Here is a 14,690-nt window from a genome sequence, read left to right on the forward strand (position 1 = left end):
TCTGCTCTTGACTGGATGGGATGTTACCTGCTTCAAACTTCTGCCTTGACTTCCCCAAAACGATGAACTGTAACCTGGGGTCGAGAGCCGAATAAACTCTTTCCTCCCTATGTTGCCTTTGTCAAGGAGTTTTATCATGACAACAGAACTAAAGCTGGACCACGGGGATGTGTTACGACAGACAGCTTGAACAGAAAAGCTCTAGTTCGAAACATGTAACAAGAGAGGTACATCCAAGGACTCAAGGAGCAAAATACAGGATTGGGGGCAGGTTGGGCAACCAGAGTTCATGCAAACATTTCTAACAAGCCTGAATGTCACTCAGATGAACCTGCCAGGAGGCAGTCACATGTACTATGAAAATCATAAGCAAATTTTAGTAGAAATAAATTCCAAAAGTCAGTTATTGAAACCAAGTGTCATACTTGCACAATTGCCAGTGATGGGCCAAATATAACTGTAGTCCCCTAAGAGTATAATGGACACAAGATGACCATCAAGGCTGGTGGACCCAGACGGGGGGGGGGGGGGGGGGGGGGGAGCTGCACAAACTGTTGTACCAACCAAGGACAATGCATGCAGTAAACCTAGACCCCCTTTTCAGATTTAGCCAATGAACAGCTCATTCTCCATGCTTATGGGGAGAGGCAGGGACTACCTCTGACATAAACTCTGGTGCCCCCAATTTGATCATTTTCCCTTGGTTGGGAGGCCCAGCAGCATACAGAGGAAGGGGAAGCAGGCTATCCGGATGAGACCTGATGGGCTGTGATCATATGGTGGGAGAGGAGGTCCCCTTCTGTCAGAAGTCTAGGGGAGGGGAATAGGGCCATAAAGGGAGGAAGAGAGGGAACAAGAAGATAAAAGCAATCTAGATATAATCTGAATAAATTATAATAAGAAATGATACTTAAATATATAGTGGAGTGAAAATGTCCACCCAAGTGATGTCACAGCAGCTGTAGTCAGTGCCGTCAGTAATGGCAGCTACAGCCAACATGGTGTGCACTAACCTGCTCAGCCAGTTGTCACTGCGTAGCACATACATCCTTAACGAAAAGTGGCCTAGCCAGTCACTGCAGGGCCAGGACTATACATCAGGAGCATGTCCTGCCTCTGTCTCATGAACTTGTAATACAGTTATGTAAAAATTTAGCAGAAGCAACCCAAGATTTTACTTATGTGTATATGTGTGTTCCCATGTTTATATATGCACATTTGAAGACCAGAGGGGAGTATCAGATCCTCTGGAACTGGAGTTGTGAGCCACAGTGTGGATGCTCGCAACTTCAGCACAATGTGTGGTAACTGAAGGGACAGGGTGGAAATGGTGCTTCCTAGGGAGCTGCTGCAGAGTTGGGTAAGGGGCGGTCAGAGTAAGCCCACAAAGAACACTAAAGAGTAGCCACAGCATACAAGGAAGATGAAATGAAAAAAGCATAAAGCTGCAGAAGCAAGCCAAAATGGCTATCCTTTCAGAACCCTAGGAGTCCTGCAGCCAGCCTCTGAGGAAGTTGGGGAAGTAGTCAGAGGGATTATGCAAAAGGAATGACACAAGGCACTGTGGGAAATGTAAATGAAATATCTTCTATCAAAATGCCTTTAGTCCCAGCATTTGGGAGGCAGAGCTCACTATGAGTTCAAGGCCAGCCTGGTCTACCAATCGAGTCCAGGACATAAAGGTTACACAGAGAAACCCTGTCTTGAAAAACAAAACAAAACAAAAAGGTTAAATGAGGCCAAGATCATTCCTTCTTTAATAACAAAAGACATCACCTGACAAAAATCCCTTCACTGGTCAACATTTTCTCATAATAGTATGTGCCCAAGGTTACATCTGCTTTCAAACATTACACTAGCAGTTGGCCTTGAGTTAGCCATCTATGTAAGTATGAAAGGTCAAGGCTAGGCACGGTGGCACACAGCTTTAATCCCGACACTTGAGAGGTAGAAGCAGATGGACCTCTAAGTTCCAGGCCAGCCTGCATAGTGACTTCCAGGTAAGCTAAGGGCTACATTATGAAGTCATGTCTCAGAGAGAGAGGGAGGGAAGGAGAGGGGGGCACTAGAGAGAGAGGGAAGCAGGGAAGGAAGGAAGGAGGGAGAGAGGGTGGGGGAGAGAGAGACATGGTGGAGTGATGCTCACAAATTAAGAGCACTTATTCTGACAGAGGCCCTGAGTTAGTTCCCAGGACCCACCTGGTGATTCAAAACCATCACAACTCCATTCCAGGCAAACAGACGCCCTTTTCTGACCTATTTGGGGGATCTAGGAACATACATGGTGCACATACATATATGCAGGCAAACAAACAAAATCACTGATCTACATAAAATATATCTAATAAGATTTTTCCCTTTGGAAAGAAAAAAAAAGAAGAAGAAGAAGAAGAAGAAGAAGAAGAAGAAGAAGAAGAAGAAGAAGAAGAAGAAGAAGAAGAAGAAGAAGGGCCAGGCAGTGGTGGCACTCGCCTTTAATCCCAGCATTCGCAGAGGCAGGCAGCCTTCTGAGAGTTCAAGGCCAGCCTGGATTACAGAGTAAGTTCCAGGACAGCCAGGGCTACTTGGAGATACCCTGCATTGAGAAAAACAAAACAGCGGCTGGGCATGGTGGCACACACTTTTAATCCCAGCACTTGGGAGGCAGAGGCAGGCGGATCTCTGAGTTCGAGGCCAACCTTGTCTACAAAGCAAGTCCAGGACAGCCATGGCTACACTTAGAAAACTTGTCTCGGTGAAAAAAAAAAAAAAAAAAAAGAAAAGAAAAGAAAAAAGAAAAGAGAAAAACAAATGTGTGGCCAAGCTCTAAGCACCTGGAGTGAGGCATTGGCCCTTCTATCTGAAAGGCCAGCCTCACCCCCACTCTGTAGGCTTTAGTATAGTTTTGTGCCCACTGCAGAAATAAAACTTTTTGCTTGCCCACATATTGTAGATTGTGTGGGCCGTTTAGGGGGCAGGAAGGGGGGCAGGGGGGACCCAGGCTGTTTTTTTGGCATCCTAAAGGTAATTAGGAAGTCCTGGCAAAGTCTGACTTTGGCCGCAGGTGGTTTGAACAACAGTGATCCGTTGGCCCTAAAGGACCTTTAGTGAAGAGGATCCACAGAACACATTCCAGAAGCAGCCCCACCCTAGAACCCTGGGGTTCCCCCTGGACAAGAACCCAGTTCTTCTCATGCAAGTGAACTGCATATTACAGCGCCCTGGCACACATGGAAGAGTCTCAGAGTCCCTGTGAGTTGAGACACTCTATACCCTGCTCCTTCTGGAACCCGGCAGAGTTCGAGAATTCTAGCCAGGGCATTCCAGTTCTGGCTGGAGAGAGGTAGACTTTTAGTAACCCTCACTGCTCCAAAAACACACAAAAACAGAACCCGGGATATTCACAGCGAGGTAACCCTCAACAGAGAAGAGGAGTGCTTGGCAGCTGCTGGGCGGGGCGGGGCGGGGCAACTCTAGGTAGGCTCCTCCCCCAGAGCAGCCTAGACTCTGCAGTTTTCCTAAATTGTCCCCAGTACAGGGCAGACGCCAGCAGAGCAGCAGGATGAGTGCAGACTCCGACCCCGTGGTCATCGTCTCTGCGGTCCGGACTGCCATCGGTGAGTGTCCCCGGAGGCCTTCCGCCCTACCCGGCATGTACACAGAAAACCAGGCCAACTGCCTGCTTGCATGCATGGTGGCCCATTGGTTACCCTGTGGTGCCAGGTGCCAGGCACTGGTGGTCAGAGTTTGGGCTCTGGGCAGCCCTGGGCTTGGTAAAGCATCAGCTTAAAGTCCCCATCGCATGTGGCCCCATCAGCTCCCTCGGTGGTCCAAAGTGTGCTCTTGGTTCAGATGCCCTTCCTCTTCACCATTCCGTTATAGGCTCCTTCAATGGTGCCCTGTCCACTGTGCCCGCCCATGACCTGGGGACAACTGTCATCAAAGAAGTCCTGCAGAGGGCCAAGGTGGCTCCAGAAGAGGTGTCCGAGGTCATATTTGGACACGTTTTGACGGCAGGTAACTCCTCAGTAGCCCAGGAGAGGTCAGGTCCATTACAGACAGACCCTGTATTTGCGTGCACGCGCGCGCGCGCGCGCGCACACACACACACACACACACACACACACACACACACACACCACCACCACCACCACCACCACCACCACCACCACCACCACCACCATACATCTCTTTGCTTAGAGTGCTCTCTGCTAGAATTGAATTGGTAGTATTGAATGTGTAGTTCAAAAAAATAATGCCTCAGCTGGGCGTGGTGGCGCACGCCTTTAATCCCAGCACTCGGGAGGCAGAGGCAGGCGGATCGCTGTGAGTTCGAGGCCAGCCTGGTCTACAAAGTGAGTCCAGGACATCCAAGGCTACATAGAGAGACACTGTCTCGAAAAACCAAACCAAAAAAAAAAAAAAAGAAAGAAAGAAAAACTTACTCAAACCAGGAGCTCTCCATGCCTGTCATAGCTTCACATTATTCCCCGGGACAGCAACACCAGCGGCTTGCTAGTGTCATTAAGCAATTTTCATACTAGCCAACGAACAACAGGGGCACCATTGACTTCAATAACATGAAGAGCAACCAAGCAAGGATAGTATGGCATGTACTGGATTTCAATTAAAAAGACACAGCCGGGCGTGGTGGCGCACGCCTTTAATCCCAGCACTCGGGAGGCAGAGGCAGGTGGATCGCTATGAGTTCGAGGCCAGCCTGGTCTACAAAGTGAGTCCAGGATGGCCAAGGCTACACAGAGAAACCCTGCCTCGAAAAACCAAAAAAAAAAAAAAAAAAAAAGACCGAGAGTGGGAGGGTGTAGGCGTATGAGAGGCAGTACATGAGGTGTGCCCAAAGAGTACAGTAAAATAGCAAAGCGGGCGAAGAAACACAAACCAGGCCTAAAGCCTAAGAGCAAGATACAGAAAAGGCAAAGGCGTCATTAGATACGCAAGAATGCAATCAGAGGAACAGAATACTCAGGGAGTGATTTGGGGGCACCGCTGAGCTGAGCTGAGCTGAAAGGTAAGGTTCTCGGATCTCTCTGGCTGTTAGGTTCCACATGTGTGGCACGGACACAGGGAGCCCCTGCTGTCTGCAGCCTCCATTGTGATGAGGGGAGGGGAGATGGTGAGTCTTTTCCCGGGGGTTCTACTGTGTCCTGCGTATCCTGGGTATGTGAAGAACAGGACTTCCCTGACCTCCTGCTACTTTTAAGTATGTGTTCTATTTATTTCTAACTGAAGAGCCTCCCATCCATTAAATGTAAAATATATATATATATATCTCAGAACTGAAATGTGTGTGTATTTTCAAGAGAGGATTTTTCTGTGTAGCCCTGAATGTCTTGAACTTACTTTGTAGATGAGACTGGCCTCAAACTCACAGAGATTCGCCTGCCTCTGCCACCCAAGCACTTGAATTAAAGGCCTGTGCCACCTCGCCAGGCTGAGATACAGATCTTTTGGCTCCGTCTTGGGTATTGGGAACTTGTTTGTGGAGGAGGAAGCTTCTCTCTGGAACACCAAGGTGTTGCATGAGGTGGCATGTGTCCCAGGCATAGAGTGGCAGGCAGAGAGGGAACCAGGCCTCTGTGCTGCCTGCCCTGAAGGCATGCTGCAGTGCAGGCATCTCCTTGCAGTTGGCCCACACTTGAGCCCTGCTGTCTCCCCTTTCTCCTTGGTGGCTCAGAGGCTTCTGTGTTCCTTGTTCCAGGCTGTGGGCAGAATCCTACTCGACAAGCCAGTGTGGGTGCAGGGATCCCCTACTCAGTTCCAGCGTGGAGCTGCCAGATGATCTGTGGCTCGGGCCTAAAGGCCGTGTGCCTTGCAGCCCAGGCCATAGCCACAGGCGACTCCAGCATCGTGGTTGCAGGAGGCATGGAGAACATGAGCAAGGTAAGTACAGAGGTGCTGCCTCACCACCCTCATCGCCTAGGCCATGTCCTGCTGAGGGACACACACAAAGTGGCTGAGCCTCACCCTGCCTGAGTGCTCACTGCTCTCCAGGTGGGGTGAGAAATCCTACTGAAGAACAGCCTGTCAGCCAGGCCGGTGCAGCAGAGCAGAATCTCTCTAAGCTGTTGTTCCAGAAGCAGACAGTGTTTGCTGAATGCACACACAAGATTAGTTGGTTGCTCTCCCTGCTTACTATGTAGCCGAGGCTAGCTCAGGACTTCTTATGTAGCCTAGCCTAGCTTTAAGTGCTTGCTTCTGCTCTGTCTCCTGAGTGCTAAGATTACAAGCATGTGCCGCCATGCTCAGAAAAACCTTTGTAAGTTTTTGGATATTTTCGAAGTATTCAAACTTTTAAAAGTTATCTTCCATATAATTTTAAAAGTTTGAGAAAGGTTATTATTATTATTATTATTATTAATTTTGATTCTGTTTTGTTTTTTGAGACATGGTTTCTCTATGTAGCCTTGGCTGTCCTGGACTCACTTTGTAGACCAAGCTGTCCTCGAACTCACAGAGATCCACCTGCCTCTGCCTCCCGAGTGCTGGGATTAAAGGCATGTGCTGCCCTGCCTGGCGAGAAAGTTTTTGTTTTAATCATGCCCAAAGAGTTATTAAGCATGTCCATTACAAATTCATTTTGAGAACATTAGAAAGGTAAAGGATACTTAATTCCACAGGCAACTGACTAACTTCTGAGGGGTGTCATCCTTAGGAGTTGATGCCAAGGTCTAAGGCCACCTGAGTCATCCAGACCTGTAATTCAGCTCTGCTTATTATCAAAGAATAAAAGTTAGATAGGACAATAAAGGAGAAACAGCTCCAGATTGGTATTCCTACTTGGGTCCCCAACTTGTCCACTTGAGGTGCTGTCTAGTTCTTCACTTCTCGTGGTGAGTTGTTTCCCATCATGCACTACTGCCATTCTCCACTTATTAAAAAAAATACAGAAAGGGTGTGGTGGTGCACACCTTCACTCTCAAAAAAAGAACTAATAATAAATAATAAAGTAACGTTTATTACCATGTTACTGGGGTATGGGTACATGCATCCACATTCATAGAGAGGTCAGAGAATGACTTCCTGGAATAGATTCTCTCCTCATCAGATGGAGATTTGAACTCAGGTCCTCAGCCTTGCAGTAAGTGCCCGTATGTACTGAGCCATCCCAACCATATATATAAATATGCACACACACACACACACACACACACACACACATATTGTAAATAGTACACACACATTTGTTTGTTTCCTTCTTGAAGTAAGATTCTCTGTGTAGCCCTGGCTGTTTTGGAACCCCAAGTGAAGGCAGAGTTTCATTTCAGGCTGTGGTGTGGAGAGAACAGGTAGTGTGGAAAAGGGCTTCATGGGTAATAAAGAGGGAGGAGGTACTGGCCAGCTCATTCTGTATCTGAGTGGGATCCTGAGAGGACAGGTGACAAGCAAGCCTAAGTCTGCTCTTACTTCCTGTTTCCAGGCCCCTCACTTGGCTCACCTGAGAACAGGAGTCAAGATGGGTGAGGTGCCACTAGCTGACAGCATACTCTGTGACGGTCTCACAGATGCGTTTCACAACTATCATATGGGCATTACAGGTAAGGCTGATGTGGCTGCAGACACTAGCATCTAAAAGGTTGACAAGAGCTGGCTCAGTGATTAAGAGCACTGTCTGTCCTTCCAGAGGTCCTGAGTTCAATTCCCAACAACCACATGATGGCTCACAACCATCTATTATGTGATCTGATGCTGTCTTCTGGCATGCAGATATATACACAGATCGAGTACTCATAAAACAAACAAAAACAAACAGCCAGCCTGGTCTACAAAGTGAGTCCCGGATAGCCAAGACTACACCGAGAATACCTGTCTTGAACCCCTGATCCCCAAAAAAGGTTGACAAGAGCATGTGTCAGAGAGTGCCATTGGAAAAGCTTTGAGTATGCTTAGCTGTGATGCAACAGGAGAAACCCCATCACCTGGAGGTGTGTGTGTGTGTGTGTGTGTGTGTGTGTGTGTGTGTGTGTGTGTGTGTGTCTCCCTGTCCAATGTGTGGGCATGTGGATCCAGGATACTGAAGTCAGGTTTTCCCGCTTGGCAGTAGGTGTCTTTACCCACTAATCTGTTTCATTGGCCCAAAAAGGGTTTGTTTGTTTCTTTTTTTTTTTTTTTTTTTTTTCTTTTTTTAGTTTTTCAAGACAGGGTTTCTCTGTGTAGCCTTGGCTGTCCTGGATTCGCTTTGTAGATCAGACTGGCCTTGAACTCACAGCCACAAGTGCTGGGAATAAAGGCATGAACCACCACACCTGGCTGTTTGTTTCTTTTTCTTTCCTTGTTTTCTTTTTAAATAGGCTCTCATTTTGTAGTCCTAGCTGACATTGACTTAGGTTAGCCAAGAACTCACAGAGATCCACTCATATCTGCCTATGAAATACCAGGATTAAAGGTGTGTATCACCATGTTCAGCAAGTAAAGGTATTTTTCAAAACATAATAATTCCCAGGATTAGCTGGGCATGGTGGCATACGCCTTTAATCCCAGCACTCGGGAGACAGAGGCAGGCGGATCGCTGTGAGTCCAGGACAGCCAGGACAGTTACACAGAGAAACTCTGTCTCAAAAACCAAAACCAAACCAAAACCAAAACAAAACAAACAAAAATAAAAACAAGTAATTCCCAGGATTTACTGATTAGCTTTAAATGGAAAATGGTAACTTTCCAGAGACCTGAGCTGGTATGGTGATGTTCACTCATAAGAGTGGCGGAGGTACATATACCCAATGAGCTCCAGGCTAGCCTGGTCTACATAGCAGGTTCCTGGCCAGCCATAGTAAGCCTGTCTCAAAATACTAAAACAGCAAAACCAGTACATAAACATGGCAAGGCCACTTCTGTATGTGGCAAAGCTACCACCACCTCCTACGCCAGCAGTGGTGTTCATGCCTTGATCTTAGTCAAGTCTGAGGAAACAGGAGCCAATGTGACAGAACAGGCAGCCGAGCTTGTCACATATCGCACATAGGGATTTAAAGTGAAGTGCCACACACACTAAGACACAGGGTACTGAGCAATGAGACAAATTACTTTTTTGTTTTCCTTCTTTCAGAGTTTCTCTGTGTAGGCTGTCCTGGAACTCACTCTGTAGACAAGGTTGGCCTGGAACTCACAGATCTACCCGCCTGCCTTTGCCCTCCAAGTGCTGGGATAAATGTACATGCTACTGCTCCTGACTTCTTAAAAGATTAATTACTTTTAAGATTTAATAGTACAGTAGGTAAACTTTGAAGATGAGCTAAGAATTAGTATTAATGTTATATTTCCTAATTGTTTTTTTTAAGGTTTTAACATGTATATTTGTGTGTGCATGGGTATACAGGTGTACAAGTGTCACAGTGCACGTATGGAGGTCACAGGTCAACCGGTAGTAGTCAGTTCTTTCCCCCACTGTTGTGGCATCCAGTTCTTCAGGGCTGGGAGCAAGCATTGCTTTGTGCAGAAACATATCAAGAGCCCGGATTTTATTAGTTGTTTAGACAACCCATTACATAGGGAAATAATTTGTTCAAGGGAAGTATGTTGTGAGATTGTAATACAGAGGTGAAAGAGAATTGTATTTCTATCTTTCCCTCAGGTGGTTAGGAAAAAGGATGTTAGGTAAATGGGGAAAAATGTCAATGTGAGTCTAGATACTGAGTTCTGCAAGTTTACACTTCCATATATAGAAAGGTAAGAAGAAAAGAAAGATAATACCTCTCAAGAGATTATATTATAAAGAAAACTATAGTTTTCAGACCTATCCGAGCAACCGGGTCTGGCCACAGAGCAAGGCTTCTCCTTCTCCGACAATGCCTGCTGCTGTGTACTGTTAAAACTGGTCTAAGTGTGAGTGGCTTGAGCTACCACAGGCCAGCTCATGAATATACTGTTTTTGTCTTTTCTTCTCCTCAGCTGAAAATGTAGCCAAAAAATGGCAAGTGAGTAGAGAGGCCCAGGACAAGGTTGCAGTTCTGTCCCAGAACAGGACAGAGCATGCGCAGAAAGCTGGCCACTTTGACAAGGAGATTGTGCCAGTGCTGGTGTCCTCCAGAAAAGGTGAGTATTGGGATCACACACCAGGAAGCTGTTTGTAGGCACGAATGACACTGCAAGGGTGATGTGTAGGGCGGTTTGTGAATGTTGGACTTTACAGGAAGTAAAGGTGTGGGCATTACACATCTGAACGCGGGAGGGCAGGTGGGGATGCTGTGTGTTTTCAGCCACAGTCTTGTCTTGCTGTGAAGCCTGGACGGCCTCACGCTCCCTGTGTGGACCGGGCTGGCCTCCAGGTGGTGGGTGACCATCCTGCTTCTACCTGCTGAGTGCTGGCATCGCAGGTGTGCACCACCACACCTGGCTGTAAAATACTGTCTACAGGGGGTATGGTCACATGGAAACCATCCTCTTCAGACTGTTCACAGGTGCAGTGTGCATCCCGGTGGTGTCATGAGAAGTAGAGTGTCATCTGTGGTACTCAGAAGACACACCTCTCCTGTGCAGTCTAAATAAAGCCTCTCCAGTTGCTCCCGTGTGTGTGACTTGCAGATGACACATCTTGTTAGCTTCCACTCCATGATCTAAAGAGGACCCTGCAGACAGCGCCCTTAGCAGTAACTGCCATTTGTGCCCAGGTGGTGGAAGGTGGATTGCTCTACACCTCACCCGCTCAGATGCAACCAGCTGAACGTAGTGACCAAACCTACATCCATACAATACGCATAACTGCTGTCCTCAGAGAGGGCTGTGGGTTTGAACACAGGGAGAGTGTCTTCACAGTGAGTTCTTATGGGGTAGATGCAGGGAGCCAGTCATTTCCTACTGGGATGGAAGTGGGTAAACGGAACAGTCCTTTCTCTCAAATGTGAACCCTCTTGTTTCTGAGAAGCCTCAGTCCCAGCGTTCTGCCTTCTCTGTGCTCACCCCAAGTCACCGGATTTATTCTTTGTAGGTCTCACTGAAGTGAAAGTGGACGAGTTTCCTCGTCATGGGAGCAACATTGAAGCCATGGGCAAGCTAAAACCTTACTTTCTTACTGATGGGACGGGGACAGTCACGTCTGCTAATGCAACAGGTTTGATTTCTGAAACGCACTTGGGGAAGTGCCAACTGTGGTGAGGTCTACCAAGTGAATATGTCTTTACACAGAATGATTCCTAAAGCTGAGTTTAAGGGAACGCTTATCCTTTCTATATTGTTCTTCAGTTTATACTGACGTGATTTGCTTTCTTGACATCTATACAGGATATCAAGTGAACAGAGTAAAATTAAGAATTCCAGGGTAGGGCTGGGCATAGTGGCGCACCTTTCATCCCAGCACTGAGGAGGCAGAGGCAGGTGGACCTCTTTTAGTTTGAGGCCAGCCTGGTCTACAAAGGGAGTCCAGGACAGCCAAGGCTACATAGAGAAACCCTCTCTTGAAAAATCAAACCAAACCAAACCAAACCAAAAAAAAAAAAAAAAGCTCCAGAGTAGGGGCAGGGGACTCAGTAGTTAAGAGCACTCTCTGCTCTTCCAGAGGTCTTGAGTTCAATTCCCAGATACCACATGGTGGCTCACAACCATCTACACTGGGATCTGATGCCCTCTTCTGGCATGCAGGTGTATATGCTTATTGAGTGCTCATACATAAAGTAAATAAAATCTTTAAAAAACAAAACCCCAAAATACTCCATAATAGCAGAGCATGGTGGTACACACCTTTATGTTTTTCTTAAAAAAATTATGTATTATGTATACAGTGCTCTGCCTACATATGTGCCTACAAGAAGAGGGCACCAGATCCCATTACAGATGGTTGTGAGCCACTATGTGGTTGCTGGGAATTGAAGTCAGGACCTTTGCAAGAGCAGCCAGTGCTCTTAACCTCTGAGCCATCTCTTCAACCCTGTCTTTTGTTTTTAAAAATATTATGTATACAGTGTTCTGTCTGCATGTATGGGCATGCCAGAAGTGGGCACCAGATCTCATTATAGATGGTTGTGAGCCACCATGTGGTTTCTGGGAACTGAACTCAGTACCTCTGGAATGCAGCTAGTGTTCTTAACCTCTGAGCCATTGCTCCAGCCCCCAGGTGGTGCATACCTTTAATCCCAGCACTTGGGAGGCAGAAGCAGGTAGCTCTTTGAATTCGCTGCCATCTTGGTTTTCAAAGTAAGTTCCAGGATAGCCAGGGCTGTTAGAGATATCCTGTCAAGATGCCCACCCACCCCAAACAAAACAAAAACCACACACCTTTACTCCTGCATTCAGGTGGCAAAGGCAGGTGGATTTCTGTGGTTTCAAGGTCATTCTGGTCTCAGAGAAATTTGGCTAGCCAGGGCTGCAGAGTGTTAGTCTCAAAATAAACCAAAACCTCCAATGTTCATTCATTTCATACTTTTCCCATCCCAGGAAATCCCAGTACCCATGATCACAGTAAGGCCTAGGATTGTTTGTTTTCTTTCATCCTTGGCCTCCTCAGCTCCCAAAACTATTGGGGGGACTCTCATAATGTATGGTCTAGACATGACCATATCTAAGCACACTGTGTAGTCTGATGAATCACAGCAAATGGCTTTGCCAAGATGTCAGCAGCTTAATGTTTCAGGAGGAAAAGAGGTGGTCCCGGGTCTGCATCTGCAATCAAGGAGCACTGTAGAAACCAGGTCCCTTGTTTACAGGAATGAACGATGGTGCCGCTGCCGTGGTTCTTATGAAGAAGACAGAAGCCGAGAGTCGAATGCTGAGACCTTTAGCACGAATAGTCTCCTGGTCACAAGCTGGTGTGGAGCCTTCCGTTATGGGAGTTGGACCAATTCCAGCCATAAAGCAAGCTGTGAGTGTCTTTAAATGTGTGTGTTGGTGGGCACATGTGTGCCAGGGTTTGAGGAAGCCTAGACTTTCAAACTCATGTAGTTGGAGGATGGCCTTGAACTCCTGCTCCTCTACCCAGTACCTTCCCAAATGCTGTTACAGGTATGGCCACTGGTGACCCCAACCTTAAAACGTTTAGCTTCTGTGTGAATGTAGAGTGTTGCTTTGTACTGAGTTATTTTGTTTTGGGTTTTGGACACAGGGTTTCTGTCTAGCCCAGGCTGGTCTCAAACTCAGAGATCCACCTGCCTCTGCCTCCCAAGTGCTGGGACTAGAGGCTTGTGCCACCATGCCTGGTTTTTTGTTTTCTAGACAGGGTTTCTTTGTGTAGCCTTGGCTGTCCTGGAATTCACTCTGTAGACCAGTCTAGCCTAGAATTCAGAGATCCACTTGCCTGAGTGCTGGGATTAAAGGTGTGTAACTACTTTACTTTACTGAGCACTTTAAACCCCTCCTGTTTCTCTTTCCAGTCTGGAATGTGAGGGTGTGCCAATTTTACTGAGTTTGCTACCAGGTTTCATTACCTGCCTACCCCAACCTCTCCAGTACAGGGATGGCAAGCACACATCTCCACCCCTTGCAAAGCACTTGACCTGAAATCACTTTGCTACCTCAAGGTTTTTAAAAATAGTAGATTCAGGGCTGGGGAGATGGCTAAGAGGTTAAGAGCATTGTTTGCTCTTCCAGAGGTCTGGAATTTAATTCCCAGCAACCACATGGTAGCTCACAACTATATCTGGTGTCCTCTTATGGCATGAAGGCAGAACACTATATGTAACAGATAAATCCTAAAACAAAAAGAACTATACTACGTATACGAACAGAATTTGTACTTTGTACCTTACAGGTATTTCAGACTACATGCTTTTGGTTTTGAGGCTGGGCCTTGCTCTGCAGCCCAACCTGGCCTCAAACTTACTTGTCCCATCTCAGCCTCTTAAATGCTGAGATAACAAGTAGCCACTGCAGCTGTACACTGCAGCACCTAAGAGAGTCCAGTCTGTCACAGTGCTCTTCTGGGAATACCATGACAGCTGAGCTTAGTCTATTCAACCTTGTATCTTAGGCAGGGGCCACTATGGCACACCTAACTTTACAGTAGTCTGAGCTCCATACATGTTACCAATCACTAATAGTTCATCTTTCTATAGGTTACAAAGGCAGGCTGGTCCCTAGGGGATGTCGATGCGTTTGAAATCAATGAAGCCTACGCAGCTCTCTCTGTTGCAATAGCTAAAGAACTTGGACTCAACCCCGAGAAGGTAAACACCAAGCTGTCTTGTTTGCCAGTGAACTTGCATAATCCTCAAAGCTGTAAAAAACAACAAATGGGTTACTTTCCCAGCATTGGTCACCTTGGCAAGACATGAGCAAATAGTAGTTAAGTTTCAGGTGACTTTTGTTGCTTGTCACTGAGTATGTTAGTTCACACACCAGAATGCATGGAACATTCGAGAAACCAGAGAGGACAGCAGGACAGCAGGTGTCACATGGGCATCATTTACTCCCAAGCTTTGCCGTGGAAGCAGCTAAGTTTGAAAGGCTGGTTCACTAGAATAACACCGAGAGGAGACATAAAACTAGGGTATTAGCCTGTGTCCACAGAGACTGACTTCAAGCTCTTCTTCCCTGTAGGTCAACATGGATGGAGGAGCCATTGCCTTGGGCCATCCTCTGGGAGCGTCTGGCTGTAGGATTCTAGTGACCTTGTTACACACTCTGGAGAGAGTGGGTGGGAGCCGTGGGGTTGCAGCCCTGTGCATTGGGGGTGGGATGGGAATAGCAATGTGTGTTCAGAGAGGATGATCTGCTGGACGGCCACCACCCTTGATCGGTTCTTGCTAAATCAGTGAAACACTAAATAG

General features: G+C 46.9%; 1 protein-coding gene across 1 annotated transcript; it reads left to right on the plus strand.

The window, feature by feature from the left end:
• The first annotated feature begins 3,488 nt into the window (after positions 1 to 3,488).
• Positions 3,489 to 14,673, plus strand: LOC127205379 (acetyl-CoA acetyltransferase, cytosolic-like). Its single transcript, XM_051164654.1, has 9 exons — positions 3,489 to 3,596; positions 3,862 to 3,996; positions 5,699 to 5,880; positions 7,418 to 7,535; positions 9,886 to 10,029; positions 10,922 to 11,044; positions 12,633 to 12,787; positions 13,977 to 14,087; positions 14,461 to 14,673. The coding sequence occupies exons 1-9, from the start codon at positions 3,542 to 3,544 to the stop codon at positions 14,629 to 14,631; spliced, it is 1,194 nt and encodes a 397-aa protein (XP_051020611.1). The 5' UTR covers positions 3,489 to 3,541; the 3' UTR covers positions 14,632 to 14,673.
• Positions 14,674 to 14,690: the final 17 nt, after the last annotated feature.

The sequence above is a fragment of the Acomys russatus genome, chromosome 21 (genome assembly GCF_903995435.1).
Source record: "Acomys russatus chromosome 21, mAcoRus1.1, whole genome shotgun sequence".
Classification (NCBI taxonomy): Eukaryota; Metazoa; Chordata; class Mammalia; order Rodentia; family Muridae; genus Acomys; species Acomys russatus.